Source organism: Sorex araneus, chromosome X (assembly GCF_027595985.1).
Source record: "Sorex araneus isolate mSorAra2 chromosome X, mSorAra2.pri, whole genome shotgun sequence".
Classification (NCBI taxonomy): domain Eukaryota; kingdom Metazoa; phylum Chordata; class Mammalia; order Eulipotyphla; family Soricidae; genus Sorex; species Sorex araneus.
In genome coordinates, this window is record NC_073313.1 from 60,690,702 (window position 1) to 60,706,923 (window position 16,222).

The 16,222-nt window shown below is 38.8% G+C and overlaps 1 protein-coding gene across 3 annotated transcripts in view; it reads right to left on the reverse strand.

Annotated features, from left to right (window-relative positions):
• The window catches only part of PASD1 (PAS domain containing repressor 1), a 259,538-nt gene that overhangs the window by 47,330 nt on the left and 195,986 nt on the right, over positions 1 to 16,222 (reverse strand). For all 3 annotated transcript variants that reach the window (XM_055121490.1, XM_055121491.1, XM_055121489.1), the window contains 3 exons: positions 5,571 to 5,623; positions 4,526 to 4,644; positions 1,895 to 1,977 (listed from right to left, as the gene is read on the reverse strand). In XM_055121490.1, coding sequence (XP_054977465.1) covers positions 1,895 to 1,977; positions 4,526 to 4,644; positions 5,571 to 5,602 — 234 coding nt within the window. In that variant the 5' untranslated portion in view covers positions 5,603 to 5,623. The remainder of the gene's footprint in view (positions 1 to 1,894; positions 1,978 to 4,525; positions 4,645 to 5,570; positions 5,624 to 16,222) is intronic.

Consider the following 16,222-nt stretch of genomic DNA (forward strand, 5'->3'; position numbering starts at 1 on the left):
TATTTGATATGCTATATATTTATGCTTAATAATATTGTTTAAATAGGCTTAAACAATACTCTTAAACATGTAATAGCAGGTAAGGCATTTGCTGTGCTTGTGGCCCATCAGGGTTCGATCCCTGGCATCCCACTGTGTCCTGAGCTCCACGAGGAGTGATTCCTGAGTGCAGAACCAGGAGAAACCCCTGAGCACCATAGAGGGTGACCCAAAAGCAACAAGAGACTGAACATGATGGCCACTCAGTGACCCTACTGCAAACCACAACACCCAAAAGGAGAGAGAGAGAGAGAGAGAGAGAGAGAGAGAGAGAGAGAGAGAGCGCAAATTGGAATGCCCCACCACAGAGGCAGAGTGGGGCGGGGGAGATGGGATCGGGGAGTGGGAGGGATACTGGGTTCATTGGTGGTGGAGAATGGACACTGGTGGAGGGATGGGCTCTCGAACATTGCATGAGGGAAAAACAAGCACGAAAAGGTGTGAATCTGTAACTGTACCCTCACTGTGACTCCCTACAAAAAAATAAAAAATTAAACAACAACAACAACAAAAACCTGACCAAGCGGATATAAAAAAATAATCCAACAAAATATCTGAAAGTTATCCTAAATAATTCAAGGAGTTTAAATATCCTATTTGAACATAGCTGGAAAGACCATTTTTGAAGTGAAAGATAAAACTAAACAATTATCTCTGGCTGTAACACAGAGAAACATGGGGAACAGAAAATACTTGAGATCGAGCCCGTGAAGAAGAGTAAGAAAGTGCACTAAACACTTTTTTTAACTTATTCACTTTATTCTCACAGGCCACTGAATTAGGGGTATTTTACAGGGAAAGAAATCAGAACTCAAAGTTAGTAACTCAGCAAATAACACACTGCTAATACAAAGTAAGAGACAATGTGGAGTTTGTGCCCAATTAAATCAGCTTAATCAATGGCAGAACAAATAGCAGTACTCCTACATTATTAGTAAAATTTAAAAAGAGACAAAAGGTAATCTGACTCGAAAGATCATGTCATTTAGGCTTTCGTTTGTGGTCTATGAACTTATTAAATTAAAACCAATCAGTTCCCTTGGAGAAGGAAATCATAAAGACCCCAAGGTTCTTGAAGGAAGAATAAAACTTGAAGGCGTATTCTTTAGAATCTAGACAATTATGTCAAATTATTGACTCTGCCACTAAGCAAAGTAAAGATCTTTGTCAGCTGTCACTAAGTACCAATTCTTGTGGAGACTATTAGAAACACAGGTTCCTCAGAGGATGATCTCACTTATCTCTAGTATATAGAACATTGGATGAGGATGTGTAATAAATGGGGGATGCTTAAATCACCATTGACCCCAGTGTTTAAAGAGGAGAAGCACAGAGAAGAAAAGAAATCAAGGGGGTTAGAAGAGAATGGGAAGTAATGGGTGAACAGGTCATACTGGTGATATGGGTGGATAGTATAGTCATATATCCAAAACACAGACTCAACAACACTGAAAACATGAGATCTAAGCTGCAACCACTGGAGCTTTGTAATGTGCCTGTCAATCTGACAAGAGGGAGGTTGGAGGTGGGAATGAATACAGGAACACTGATGGAGGGAAGTTGACACTGGTGGTGGGACTGGTGTTGAAATATTTCATGGTTAAAACCAACTACAAATGACTTTGTAAATCACAGTTATTTAAATAAAAATATTTTTTAAAATGAGTTCCTGCTCCTACCCGGACTGAGATTCTTTGTCTATTGAAGGTGGGCCCCAGGAATCTGTGCTTGTTTACCCAGATCCTCAGGTAATTCAGCTACACATGGTCTCCTAACCACTTGACAAACACCATTCTTTCTTTCCCATTGCAAGTATTCTACAAATGAAGCAAACGAAGAATAAATCTGCTCTTACTTTCAGTGTCTTTTGAATGAAGTCTTCATAGCTGTTAAATGATGGCATCCATTCAGGTTTCTGTTGAAGACTCTCTGGACTGACTTTATGTTTTTATTTAAAAAAGGGCAAGGGGAGAAAAATGTCATGTTAAAATTATTAGCTATGGGTTTTTAAAGGTTAAAAAACAATAATTAATTTCATAGAAAAGACTCATGAGAAATGCTGAGTGCTAATAAAGGATCTGTTGTAGACTAATTGCTTATTAATAAAACTAGAAACATTTGAAACTGTAAAAGACTAAAGATAATCCAACTTAATTTCTACTGTGTACACCATAACCTCTCCATCAACTGTATGGCGTCCAATCTTTCCTGACTTCTTTAAATCTTTTGAGCGCTATAGAAAAGACACCATATATGCCAGGTAAAATAAAGCTGTGTCAAGGTCTCTAGTATAACCAAACATACCAATCCCTGGATCAAGTAGAAAATTCCATGATCACGTCTCATCTAATTAAGATTTGAGCAAGGGTCCTCAGCTATAAAATCTTTAAGCTTTATCTCATGTATTCCAAGCAGTTGATACTGTTCTGCCTCCCATCCAACCTTCCCAACTCTTTGAGATTTTCCTAATGAGCAATGCTTCTGTTCCTGCACTCACTTTGCTATCCTTTGCTATCAACATCTGCTCCTTTTCACATCCTCCAATGCCACCTATTAGCAAACCTAACTAACATAGTCTTCTAATCTCCACTGATTTTAATGCATGCCAATAAATGCCCATTCTTTTCAAGACATACAACATTTATTCCTATTCATAATGTAAATTTGCTCTTCCCTTCACTTTCAGTTCCACTAGTGACTTTCATCTCCTAATTTTCTCCAAAGAAATAGAAAGGCAGAAGACAGAGCATATATTTCCATGAAAAGGACCAGAGGGTTTCACAAATCATAAAAGGCTTTTATATCTTGGTGACACCCATAAACTTGTTCTTGCTTTGCTTCTGGGGAGGAGGCACTACACCCAATTCCTCTATATAACCCTGGTGTTCTGCATATTACTTACCTGACAAAAAATAGGAACCCAGTAAAACTTACCCAACCTCAATTCAGTCACTGATTAAGCTCCTACTCTGTGTCATACTCTGTTTTAGAGGTTCAGGAGACAGTGTAAAGATAAATGAAGTTATTGTCCTTTTGGATCTCACAGCTGATAGAGGAGGGTATACAAATAAATCCATGACAGAAGAACGAATAATTTCATGTGTTTAAAGTACAATATTTTAGTCTGGTGATCAAGGAAAGTCCTAGAAGATATATGAACTTATACGAAGCTTAGTACATTACAAACCTAGAAGCAAGCTTTGAGAGGAAGCAAAAAGAGAATGTAAAGTAAACCAGAAAGTAATCTGGCCCATTGAAAAAACAGAGATGAGGCCAAATATATTGCAGAAATGAGGCCAAAGAGTTTATAGCAGAGGATGGAAGAACAGAGTAGTAAGTAATGAATGTAAGAGATAAGCAGAGACGGAAAATACAGGATAGATGTTAAGGAATTGACATTATTCTGAGTGCAACATAAAGTGCTTTTAAGCAGGAGTGTGAAATGGGTTTTTCAATGGTCACTATGGTTGTTTGCACAAAATAGATCAAATTGGCTAATGAGGGAAGAAATAGATTTTAGCTAGGCCACTTCTCTAAAAGTAATAGGTTGTCTTAGAATAAACTGACAAAGACGACTTAGATTTTTCATATAAACAGTTGGCAGAATAACTGTTGATACCAGTTATTAAAATCGGAGATAACAAAGGGTGGGGATGCAAAAGTCAATGAAGTGAGGGACGGATTAAGAGCTATATTATGACAAGGCTATTAACATTCCCAAGAAGTCTAAGGTTGTGATATCTATATATCTGTATCTATATATACCAGGAACATCAAATTAAGGTACCAGATGAGATTACATAGGAAATGTTTAGATACAGAAAATATTTAGATATACAAAGAGCCCTGGGGCAAAGTATGGTTGGGAAGTTGAAAGTGGAAATAGGGGATAAAGATTACATAAGGAGCTGCCTTTATAATCCTGGAAGCCGAGGAAAAAAAACTGGTGTTTCAAGAGGAAATGAGTAATTATCTGTTTCTGAAAGATTAAGAAAGATGAAGACGGTGAAAGGATCAAAGACTTAAGCAATGCTGAGGTGACTGTGATTACTGACAACCTCACTGCACTAGAGAAGTAGGGGTTCCAGTCTCTGTGAAGTGATCTGAGAGAAGAATGGGACAAGAGACAGTGGAGGCATGGACTAAGCATTCTTGTATTGGAAGGTACTTCATGAAAACTTTTATTTTTTGTTTTTGGGTCACACCCAGCAATTCTCAGGGCTTACTCCTGATTCTCTGCTCAGGGATCTCTCCTGGGCTTGGGGGACCAGCAGAAGTTCCAGAGATCGAATCCGGGTTGGTTATGTGCAAGGCAAATGTCCTACTGTTGCTCCTGCCCTAAAAGATCCTTCAGTTATTCATTTCTATCTCTCTCCACACAATTACATGTGAAGTGAAATGAGCAACCAAGCTGTCCTATCCACAGCTAACTTTCAACATGGCTGATCATAACGCTATGAGAAAGTCTCAGGTGTTCAGGTCAAACCTGTTTTATCACAAAGAGTGGTGGTGCTTGGGGATGCACTAGCTCCTTCTTCTTCCAACGTGTCTTGGAATCCTATAAAGATCTCCTTCTTTTCACTTTCAGAACTGTCACTTGGATCTCTAATTGACAAAAAAACCCACAAGTTATTAACAGTAACAGGAATTCCAGTGATAAAACAATGGATAGAAATGAGAAGAGGGGAAGATTTTAATGTCAACATTTGAGTAAAATTCCAGTGTCTTGATCACTCATAAGTCACCAATGACTGCCAATATTAAAACAAGGAAGCTCAAGCCAGTCTCAGCACACTTGGTCTCTCCCTAGGCACTGGAAAGTACATATATATCTGCGCCTATGTCTTCCACAGCAAGGTCCAGCAGTGTCTGACATGACAGCCCTCACATTATAGAAAATAAATTGAGGCCAAATTACTTTGAATTTCATGGTAATTCTTTGTTCCACTACATATTCTTATCTACTTTTACAAGCATTCTTCCAATTAAAGAAAATTCATTTTAACTCATCTATGATTACTCAAGAGGCTCTCTCAAAGTCATTGCTCCTTCTCATAGAGATGATTGAGCAAGAAAATGCTAATTGAGTTATTTTTATCCTTTAAAAACCATAGCTCATACTGAAACACTTTAACAAAAACTGATCAGTGCACTGGAATTTATTTTAGATGCTTGAACTATAAAAATACGGTCATTTATCTACTCAAATGTAAATGAATTTAAGCTCTTGACAACCAAGGATCCCAAAAAGGCTTCAGTACCTGTTGGGGAGACCATTCTGAACCATTTATTAGTGTCAGTTCTGGGCAAGGGATGGAGGACAGAGTTTGATGAGGAAAGACTGCCAGGTACACAGTCAATGCATTAAGTATTAGAGTTGGGCTAGGGGGTATGAAAAGCTCACTTGAGAAAACAAATTTTCCCGAGTGTCTACAGTTTCCCCGAGGAAGCAGGGTTTTGGTAGATATGAAATTGAAAGAGCGGACAGGAGAGGGCTTTGATGGAAATACAAGTCACTTCTGAATTCATACCTATTTTTATTTTCTCCTTGGTCTTCATCCATTATTCAATGATGAAACAGACTCTAAAATCAAAACACAACAATATTGTACTAAGAAATAAGTTCTCCGATGACTCAGAGTAAAGCAATAAGGCTAATCAAAATTCTCAATTGCATAGCATCTTTCCCTCAAGAAATGCCTACTTCTTTTAAAGATAGAATTTCATTAAGTACCAATAGCCTTCTCATGTGTTATATAGATGCTGAAGACTTGCTTTATTATGTGATCCCCTGTGAATATTTTTATAATAACATAATAAATGAATATATTTGAAAAGTTACAGAAACACTTTGTGAAGTTACACAACTTAATACAAAAGTAAAGTATTTCCGTACCATTAAATTACTTAAAGTAAGTCTCACTGTTTTCAAGAACTTGTAATGAAACAAAAACAAAGCTAGGTTGAAAGCTTCATGTCTAGCCACGATATCATGCCACAATAGACAAAAACCTACATTTCTGGTATTTTACACATACTGGGTATATTATAAATAGTTCAGAAATCATCAAAGTCTTCTGCTTTGAACTGTATAATTCGACTCACAGATCACTTCAAGGTCTAGGCTTCAAAGTAGAAGCCAAATGACATCCAAACACGTATGTGTTAAACAAGAAAAATAAAGAGTTGAAACACAGCACTGTAACACTGTTGTTCCATAGTTCATCTATTTACTCGAGTGGGCACCAGTATCGTCTCCATTGTGAGATTTGTTGTTACTGCTTTGGGCATATCAAATACGCCACGGGAAGCTTGCCAGGCTCTGCTGTGCGAGCAGGATACTCTCAGTAGTTTGCCGGGCTCTCCAACAGAGACAGAGGAATCGAAGCCAGGTGGCCGTGTGCAAAGCAAATGCCCTACCCGCTATGCTATCGCTCCAGTCCTTTGAAAATTCTCAAGAAAGTAATGAAAAGCTCAGGTGTCAAGTATTGGAAGTTGCTTACAACAAATGCTGTTTTGTAAATCAACCTGTGCTACTCTGGAGATAAGGATGCATAGCTATGCAGCAATGGTGCATGGGTATCAGTGTTCCTCGTAGAAAAGGAGATTATGAGCAAGAAACTTGAGACTAACACTCACTTCCCCTTCCAGATATACAGCCAGGACTCTCCAAAGTTACAATTTCATTTAAAAGCCCTTCCCAAGGCAAGGGATATGACTCAGCAGTAGGACACTGTCACTGCATGCACAACACCAGGCAGCACAATAATTTTTAATTTAGTCACTGTGAAATTTTTCACGATTGGATTTCATACAAACAGTGTTTCAACAATATCCTTTTACCCTTTACCAGTGCCCACTTCCCTCCACCAATGCCCTCTCTCCATTTGCCTCCCACCTACCAGTCTGCTTTTATATGTTTTTTCTTGCCTCTCAGTTTTTCTTTTGTTAATTTTAATTAAAAATGAAAATTTAAAGAACTGTGATTTATAACATTATTGATTGTTGATTGTTGGGGCTGGAGTGACAGCACAGTGGGTAGGGTGTTTGCCTTGCACACCGCTGCCCCGTCCCTCTTGGAGAACCTGGCAAGCTACCGAGAGTATCTCGCCCGCACGGCAGAGCCTGGCAAGCTTCCCGTGTCGTATTTGATATGCCAAAAACAGTAACAACAAGACTCACAATGGAGATGTTACTGGTGCCTGTTCGAGCAAATCGATGCGCAAGGGGATGGCAGTGATACAGTGACAGTAATGCAGTGACTGATCGTTGAGTTTTAGGCATGCAATATTTCAACACTAATCACACACCAGTGTCAATTTCCTTTCACCAGTATTCTTATATCCCATCCCTACCCCGAAATCCCACCCCATCCCTTCCTGTCAACTTGACAGGTGTATTACAAAGTTCCAGTTGTTGGAGCTTAGATCTCATGTTTTCAGTGTTGTAGTCTGTGCTTTGGATATATGGTTATACCACTCACCATATCACCTGTATAACTGAAGTCCTGATGCCTGTCCACTCATTACTTCCCATTCTCTTGATTTCTTTCCTTCTCTGTCCTCTCTAAACATTCGAATCAATGGTGATTTCCCCTTGCTTCATTACATTACTTCAGCCAGCATTCATTATATCACAGATAAGTGAGATAATCCTGTGTTTGTCTTTCTTCTTCTGGCTTACTTCACTCAACAGGGTATCTTACAGTCCCAAATATGCTCCAGCAAATTGCATGATTTCATTGTTCCTTACAGCTGCATATATCATTTCACTGTTTATGTTTCCCCCATCTTCAAACTCCATCTGTCACTGGACACCTAGGCTGATTCCTTATCTTAGCTATTGTACTGAGTGCACCACTGAGTAATGGTGTGCATATGTCATTTTTAAAGAGTGTTTTTATGTACTGGGGGTAGCACTGTAGCACTGTCGTCCCGTTGTTCATCGATTTGCTCAAGCGGTCACAAGTAACATCGCCATTTTGAGACTTGTTACTGTTTTTGGCATATCGAGTACGCCATGGGAAGCTTGCCAGGCTCTGCCGTGCGGGCAGGATACTCTCGGTAGCTTGCCAGGGTCTCCGAAAGGAATGGAGGAATCAAACCTGGGTCAGCCACGTGCAAGGCAAATGCTCTACTTGCTGTGCTCCAGTCCAATAAAAATGCAACATTTTTATTTAAAATAAAAAATATTTTATATTAATCAAGAAATAAAGGATAAACACATTTTAAAATAAAAATGTATACCTATGAATAAAAGACATTTGAAAAACTATATAACTCTATTTCATCAATTCAGAAACAGGGAAAATGGAGGTATTTAGTATAAAATATATTTTATCAAAACATATCTAATACAAAGAAAATGTGAATAAGTCTTCTAAATGTAAATAAATCGATTCAGAAATTAAAAACTTATCCACAGGAAAATAGCCTAATTAAATCTAAACTGAACAGTCCTGACAGTTTCAGAGATAAATGCCATCAACATTTAAATAAAGGCATCTCACATTTCATGCATATTAATGTCAGAGAATGCATAAAGAGAGAAGCCATCCACCTAATTCATTTTATGTTAGCTTATTCTTTACTCAAAACAAAAAAGGCAACATTAAAAAGCAAAGTTTTATAAGCCAATTTTGCTGATGATCCTTAAAATCCTAAATTACCAAACTTAACAGTGTAACTTAAAAAATTGACAGTGAAACTAATTCCAGAAATAACAGGAATATTTCACATTACCAAAAATACAATTCCATATACCAGGCAAGGAAAAAAATCAGCAGATGCAGAAAATGCATTGATAAGGTAATATACAGATATGGTTTTTTAAAATATAATATGTTTTTTAAAAATATAATATTAAGCTAGGTAAAAAAACTTGTTAATTTAAAATTTTTTATTTTTAATTTTTGGCTTACAATACTATTAATAATGGTTTCTTGTAGACATAATTCTAACACCACACCCAGGACCATCATACTTGTCTTCCTCCCCAAGGACCTCAGTCACCCTTCTTATTGCCTCCCCCATAAGAACTTCTTTAATTTGATAAATGGAATCAACTAAAAGCATCCAAATACTGTGCCTAAAGGGATAATTTGGCAGGCAGGACATTTGTATTGTACATGGCCAACCTGGGTCCCAACCCTGGCACCCCCATATGGTCCTCCAAGCACTGCTAGGAATGATCACTGAGCACAGAGCCAGGAAGTAGCCCTGAGCACCACGGGGTGTGGCCCTCAAAGAAACAAAATATCACTCAAATACTGTATTTAAAGGTGAACATGATAGGGATTCTTTAGTCAGGAAGTAAATGTGAGAGGGCTAGAACTTGTACAATACAGCAGGTTCATTAAGATCAGGAGACAGAAAAGTGTTGAGAAAGGCCAAGACGACTGGGATTAGTAGGAGAGAACATCAGAAAGAAGAAAACCATCACTATAAAAAAGTTCCAGAAACCTGTACACAGTTCTCTTGCATCTTTGGCCCAACAGCAGGCTGTTCATGAGACAGACAACCCTCTGCAAAAACCAATAAAGGAAGAACCACCTGGAAAGAGCAAACATAATTCACAGTGAAAGCAAAAGGAAGTAGCAAATCACAGTTTACACATGGCTGGAAGACATTTGTGTTTCATCCAAGAGTAAAGAAAACAGATTTTTTAAATTAAGTGTCTAATTTTGGGATAATAGTGGCAATTATATGTATATATGAACTAATTCCCAGAAGAGAAAAGCAAAATATACATTTCAATAAAGATCAACTTCTTCCATATTGTAGCACTGTAGCAATGCAGTCCCGTCCATCGATTTGCTTGAGCAGGCACCAGTAATGTCTCCATTGTGAGACTTCTTATTACTGTACTTTTGCATATCTAATACACCATGGTAGCTTGCCAGGCTCTGCCATGCGGGTGGGATACTCTCAGAAGCTTTCCGGGCACACAGAGAGGGACAGAGAAATCAAACCTGGGTCGGCCACGCGCAAGTCAAACGCCCTACCCGCTAGGCTATTGCTCCAGTCCATACTAGATAAAGAAATATAAATTCACATATTCAAGAAGCTAAACAAAATGAAAAAATGAATGAAAGTACATCATAAACAAATTGTCAAAAACCAATTACTTAGAAAAAACCTTAATAGCAAACAAATAAAACATAGTACAAGTAGGGAAAGATGGCCTTTTTCCTTAATTCTCATGTAAACGCAAGAAAGAAGAAAACCATGGCTTAAAAATAGTTCCAGAAATCTGTACACAGTTCTATTAAAATTTATCTTCAGTTGGGGGAATAGAAAAAAATCAATCTACAATACTCTCTCCAACAAATTAAATTAGGCTCAAAACAATGGTATGTTCAGGTGATCAAAACTGTAAGACATCCAGTTCATTTTGTGGCTGGTCAAATCCGTGAAGGTGGAACCCTCGGCTCATAAGTAGACCCAAACAGTTGAGATCCTAGTTTTTCAGAGATCAACTGAATTTTAGGTAGCAGGAAGGAACTCTAGATAAAAATAGATCTACATGAAGTGATGAAAATAGCACTGTGGATAATTATCAAATACTATTTTAATTTCACCACACTAATTCCTTTTGAACAAAACTGACATGAATTAATATGTGGGTATGATTTTATTATACAAAAATAATTATTGAGATTGTTAAAAAAAACTCTGTCTTAAACATAGTAAAGTAAGAATTGTTCTTATTTCATAAGTTGAAACATAATATTGAGTGGCCAGAGCAACAATACAACAGTTAGAGAGCTTCTTGCACACAGCGGACCCAAGTTAAATCCCCAGACTTTCATATCATCAGAGCCTCACCAGGAGTAATTCCTGAATAAAGAGTCAGGAGTAACCCTTCAGCACACCCAGAATAGCCAACAACAAAAAGTAATTGACACAAACGCAAATGTTGTAGAGTACATAATACATGTAGAACTATAACCAATGACAATAAAGAACACAGGGGAGAGTCTAATAAAAATCAGGAGCCATACAATGGCATACAAATTACTCATTCAATCCAAAAGAAGCAAAGACAATAAAACAAAGATAAAGGTCAAGAAGGTCAGACTTGCAAAGGTTTCCCTCTTTTGGGGGAGGCCAAAATAGAATGGAGTTCCAATACATCTTAGTTTAATGATATATTTGTGTACAGATACATACACATATTTTAATTCATAGTATTGCCAACTGAACTATTCACAATAGTCAAAATCTTGAAACAAACCAATAATAGATGACTGGATAAAGAAACTGTGGTACATATACACAATGGAATACTATTCAGCTAACCAGGAAAGACAAAAATCAAGCAAAATTTGCTGCTATGTGGATTTATTTGGAGAATATCATGCTGAGGGAAGTCAGAGAGACAGATACAGAATGATATCTCACATATGAGGTATAAGGAAATATTGTAAGGTAATAACAAATGGCCAGAACAAAGCCAGAACTGAAGTTACAAAGTGTGTGTTGGGGCAGGTTGAGTGTTGGGGTGGGACATTCGGGTGAACGGTATTGTTTTAGGACCCTGTATGCATGAAACCTATCATTAACAGTATTGTAAGTCATAATGTTTCAACATGAGTAAAAACAGTTTTTTAAAATAAAATACTGGCTGGAAAAAATAAAGATCAGGCTGAAGAGTTTAATGCTAGGGACTATAGGGCCATGCCTAATACCATTCAGGGCTGTGGAAGAGATTAAACTCAGACCTTGGGCACAAAAACATGTGCACTAAGCCCTTGGCTATCTCACTGTGCAGAATCTTCACTCTTGACCTCTCAGTCTCAAAGCCACCAGAGTCAGCTCAGTTCTCAGACTCTCAGTTCAGGTTCTATGACAATATCAACTGTCTTTGAGTTTTAGTGGCTTTCTGATCAAATCTGGGATCCCACAACTACTATTCACAAAACACTTTGGAGAGGCCTGATCTGGGGCCTATGTGATAAACACAAGAAGTGCACTTTTCTCACAAAATACAAATATTTCACACCTAAATGACACTAAAGATCTCTGATGCTGAATTAGCAGCAAAGTGAAAACCTGATGAGAAATAACTGAGGCCTCAGCTGGGCCTAAGGGGGGTTATATCCTCCATTATCATTCTATTACTTTATTCTAAGTTAGTTTGATCTGCAGGTAAACAAGCAAGCGACCAAGTAAAATGGGCTGAGTGTACAAGGGTACAAATCCATTACTTTTTATGGATGTATACTGGGTAAGTAGAAAAGGTTTAAAATGAAAAACAGTGTAGTTCGGGAAACTTCTTACACAACTCAGGAAAATATTTCCAGAAAATTCTCTATAAATTCAGAGAAATACCTGAACTCTTGCACCCCTGTCTACTCTGCCTCAGGATCAATTATAACTGAATTTTAATAATATTCCATATGGCAAGTGTAGACTTGTCACATTCTTCAGTTTTTAAATAGAGTAGCATCTGTCCATGCCTAAGAGTTGAAGCTCACTTTGTCCTTCCTTCCCAAGTTACATTTCCTTTATCATGGACTCCATTAACATTTGGAGCACTCAAGCAGAATTCTCATATTTAAAATAAAATAAAACATAGCCTACTGGAAAGAATATTTGCAAAGATTTGCTTTCTGAATAACTTTTATATTACTAGCTTTAAAATGTCAAAATATTGCATATGATATATTAAAACAATCATGTAAAACATGATAACAAGCGAACAAACCTCATGGTATAAAAGACAGGCTGAGGAAATAAACATTCAGGAGTGTCACTGAATGATACAATTGTAGGCAATAAAATGGTTTTTGCTGGTTTTCATTTCTATGATTAGTATTGTGACATTTAAAATTTCAAAAAACTTCTCAAAAATAACTGTAGTTAATAAGGAATGGTGAAGATTCTAGCCTTCAGAATCATTTAGGTTTGGGATCAAATCCCAGTTCTCACTCATTACAGTTGTGTGAATTTCGGTGCATTCCTCAAGTTTAATGAGTCTAAATAATCTCCACTGCTACTACACCTCAGTAATAATACTGACACGTCAAGAGTTTTGTGAAAATTATTTCTTGTACATAAAGCAATGAGCACTGTGCATGGCACATAGTAGCCACTCAATAAATAACATCTTTTATTCAAGGTATTGCTGTAAACAAATTAAAAGACTGCAGCAGGAAGATGCTCTCTTCTTAGAGAAAGGATAGCAGAAACTTGGAAGTACAGGGCCACTTCTTGATGCCCTTATTGTGACTAAAAGGAAGTCTGAGATGATCACTTCATGCTATGGGCCAGCTGCATAAATCCAAGATATCATGAGTAAGTGTTGGGGACGGGCCTGGACACCCCCTGCCTCTGCCCCTGTAAACGGGGACTGGGTGCGGGGGAGGCCTAGGCACCCCCTACCTTAGTTCCTGTAAACGGGAATGAGTATGGAGAAACTTGGCGTGCGGGCGAGTCATCCCCTGACAGCTGACCTCGACAGGCAGCCGAAGGGCCACCATGCTCTGGTGACCTGCCTCGTGAGAAAAGTTGAAGGGCCACCATGCTCTGGCATCTGGACTCGAGAGGAGGCTGAAGGGAGGATTGGCTCGCATTTGCCATAGCCATGCTCAAGGCCACATCTGCTTTCCCATGTTTCTCAAGGCTGAGAGAAGGAACCGAAAAACAAGTAATATTGGCAAAAATAAAGTTGCTTGCACCACTTGATTAATAATGTTTATGCCACTTATGTAACCTGCTGATCATTGCTAAAATAAGACTATATAAACCCGCTTGGATTTCAATAAACTTGCTGTATGCCGTATGTTGCATGCAGTCCTCCCTAGCCCACTCAACTCTCATTCCCTCTCTCCGGCCGAGGTTCAAGTTGGCCACGCGGGCCGCGGCAAGTAAGGAGCCTCAGATACTGAAGAGTGTATCGTGACCCTTGATGTGTCATCACAGTAGGGATGGTATGAGAGAATGCTCCTATAGTATTGAGTATACAGATGACTTTTCCTGAAGCAGCACACACCTAGGAAAGGAGGACAGTGGCAATCAGAGTGTCCCAGGAGTGGAGATGTTCTGGCAACTGGACAAACAAGAGGCATTGAGCATATTGGCCATAGAAAGTTCCTGGTGTGGTGGAGCAGACTGTTATGACTAAGAAGTGGGTAGGGATGGGAAATTTCTGAGCGAAATGTAGAGAAGTTGAGAAGCCGGAAGAAATCTGAGGAAGGCCAAGAGCAAATAACATAACACGAGACTGACACCCAAGGACAGGAAGATTGCTCCATAGTTGGAATCCTGCCTCATGAGTGGGCCAGGAGAAGGCAGCTGGAATAGAAAAGGAATCACTAAGAAAATGATGGTTGGAGGAATTGGTCGGGATGGGAAATGTGTGATGAAAGTAGGCAAAGGACCAAACATGCTAACCTCTCAGTATCTGCATTGCAAACCATAATGCCCAAAAGTAGAGATAGAGAGTATGTGGAATATTATCTGCCATGGAGGCAGGGGGAAGGTGGGAAAGGTCCCGGGGGTATACTGGGGATATTGGTGGTTGGGAATATGCACTGGTGGAGGGATGGGTGTTTGACCATTGTGTGATTGTAACCCAAACATCAAAGCTTGTAGCTATCTCACGGTAATTCGATAAAATAAAATAAATTTTTAAAAAGAACCACAAAAAGAAAAATGGGAAAATAAGAGCTGAGCTGTGTAAGTGGGGAGACTTCCGTGTAAAATGTCCCCAGCTAATCCAGAAATGCCAACTGTGGACATTCTGCTTCATAAGGCAAGAATACACACTTCCACTTCTGTATCTGGAGAAATGAAATCAACTTCTTAGGGTTCCAGGACCCAGAAACAACTGCCATAGCTGAGGTTCAGCCTGCAACCCCGGCTTTGCAGATGCAGCCATGCTGCAGTGAACACAGCACAACCCCGCTGACCTGTCCTTCCTCCACTTGCCCATTAGTGACTCAGTCCAAAAGAGTGAAAGAGAGAAGACCTATGGCCTGCCCAGTGCAGTCATGGGCAGAAAGGGGTCAATTCACATAAATATCATGCGAAATGTTTATATAGAATGTTAAAGAAAGCCAGAAAGAAGCTGAAGAAAAACAGGAGAAAGAGAGACAAATATATCTTTGGATATTACTTTGGCTACAATATTTATCCTAAAGCAAAAACATCAAAGCATTTAAAATTCCACTTTGGAAGAAAATCACCATATATTTGCAGTTATAAAATGTTCTGTGCATTATCAGAATAAGTTCTATGAATAAGAAGACATATCTTTAATCAACAATTACTCAAGTCAAAAGGAAAGTGGGCAACCAAGCAAGCGACCAAACGCAGCGAGGGCGTTTGCCTTGCACACGGCCAACCCGGGTTCGATTCCCAGCATCCCATATGGTCCCCCGAGCACTGCCAGGAGTAATTCCTGAGTGCATGAGCCAGGAGTAACCCCTGTGCCTCACTGGGTGTGACCCAAAAAGAAAAAAAAAGAAAGTGGTTTTTCAAGCCTCAATATTATTTAGTAATATTGGTTTTTAATTTCTAGGAGAAAAACGTAGGATGACATGCCTCCAATTTGAAGAAAGCCATCTCCTGTATAAGGTTTAATGATGTTATTTAATCAGTGAGAAAGAATGAAATATTTACAATCCTCATGCAGACAGTAACAATGTTAAATGTGTATGGCATAACTAGTCCACAGAATTTTTGAATTTATTTTCAATAAAAAATTTTCCTTAAAAACTACAGGTCTTCAGCAGCTGCTTCCAACAATGTCTCTAGACTGTGAACTAAGCCATAGCCCCACGCCGGTCGAGGAGGGGAAAGATCTTTTTTTTTTTCTTTTCAGGGAAAAACGGTGTGGCGTCAACCATTTTATAAGGGCCATTATAAGGAGGTACAAACTTGGTGGCACGGGAAGGGAAAAAAAAAAGATATGAACTTGTAACAGCGGGATGCATGGGCAATCTCTTGCCAAAGCACTCTCCGTCAAGATGCGACACCAGTGGCCACATGTTTGTGTGGCTGCTCTGCTGCTGATTGACCACGATCTGGAAGCCAGCTAGATTACTTTTGGTACCAGCAGCTGCTTGCAGCAATGTCTCTAGAATGTGAACTAAGCCATAGCCCCATGCTGCCCCAGGAAGGGAAATGATGCAATTTCTAACATAAATCTCCCTGGACTTAGTTACTAAAATACTAAA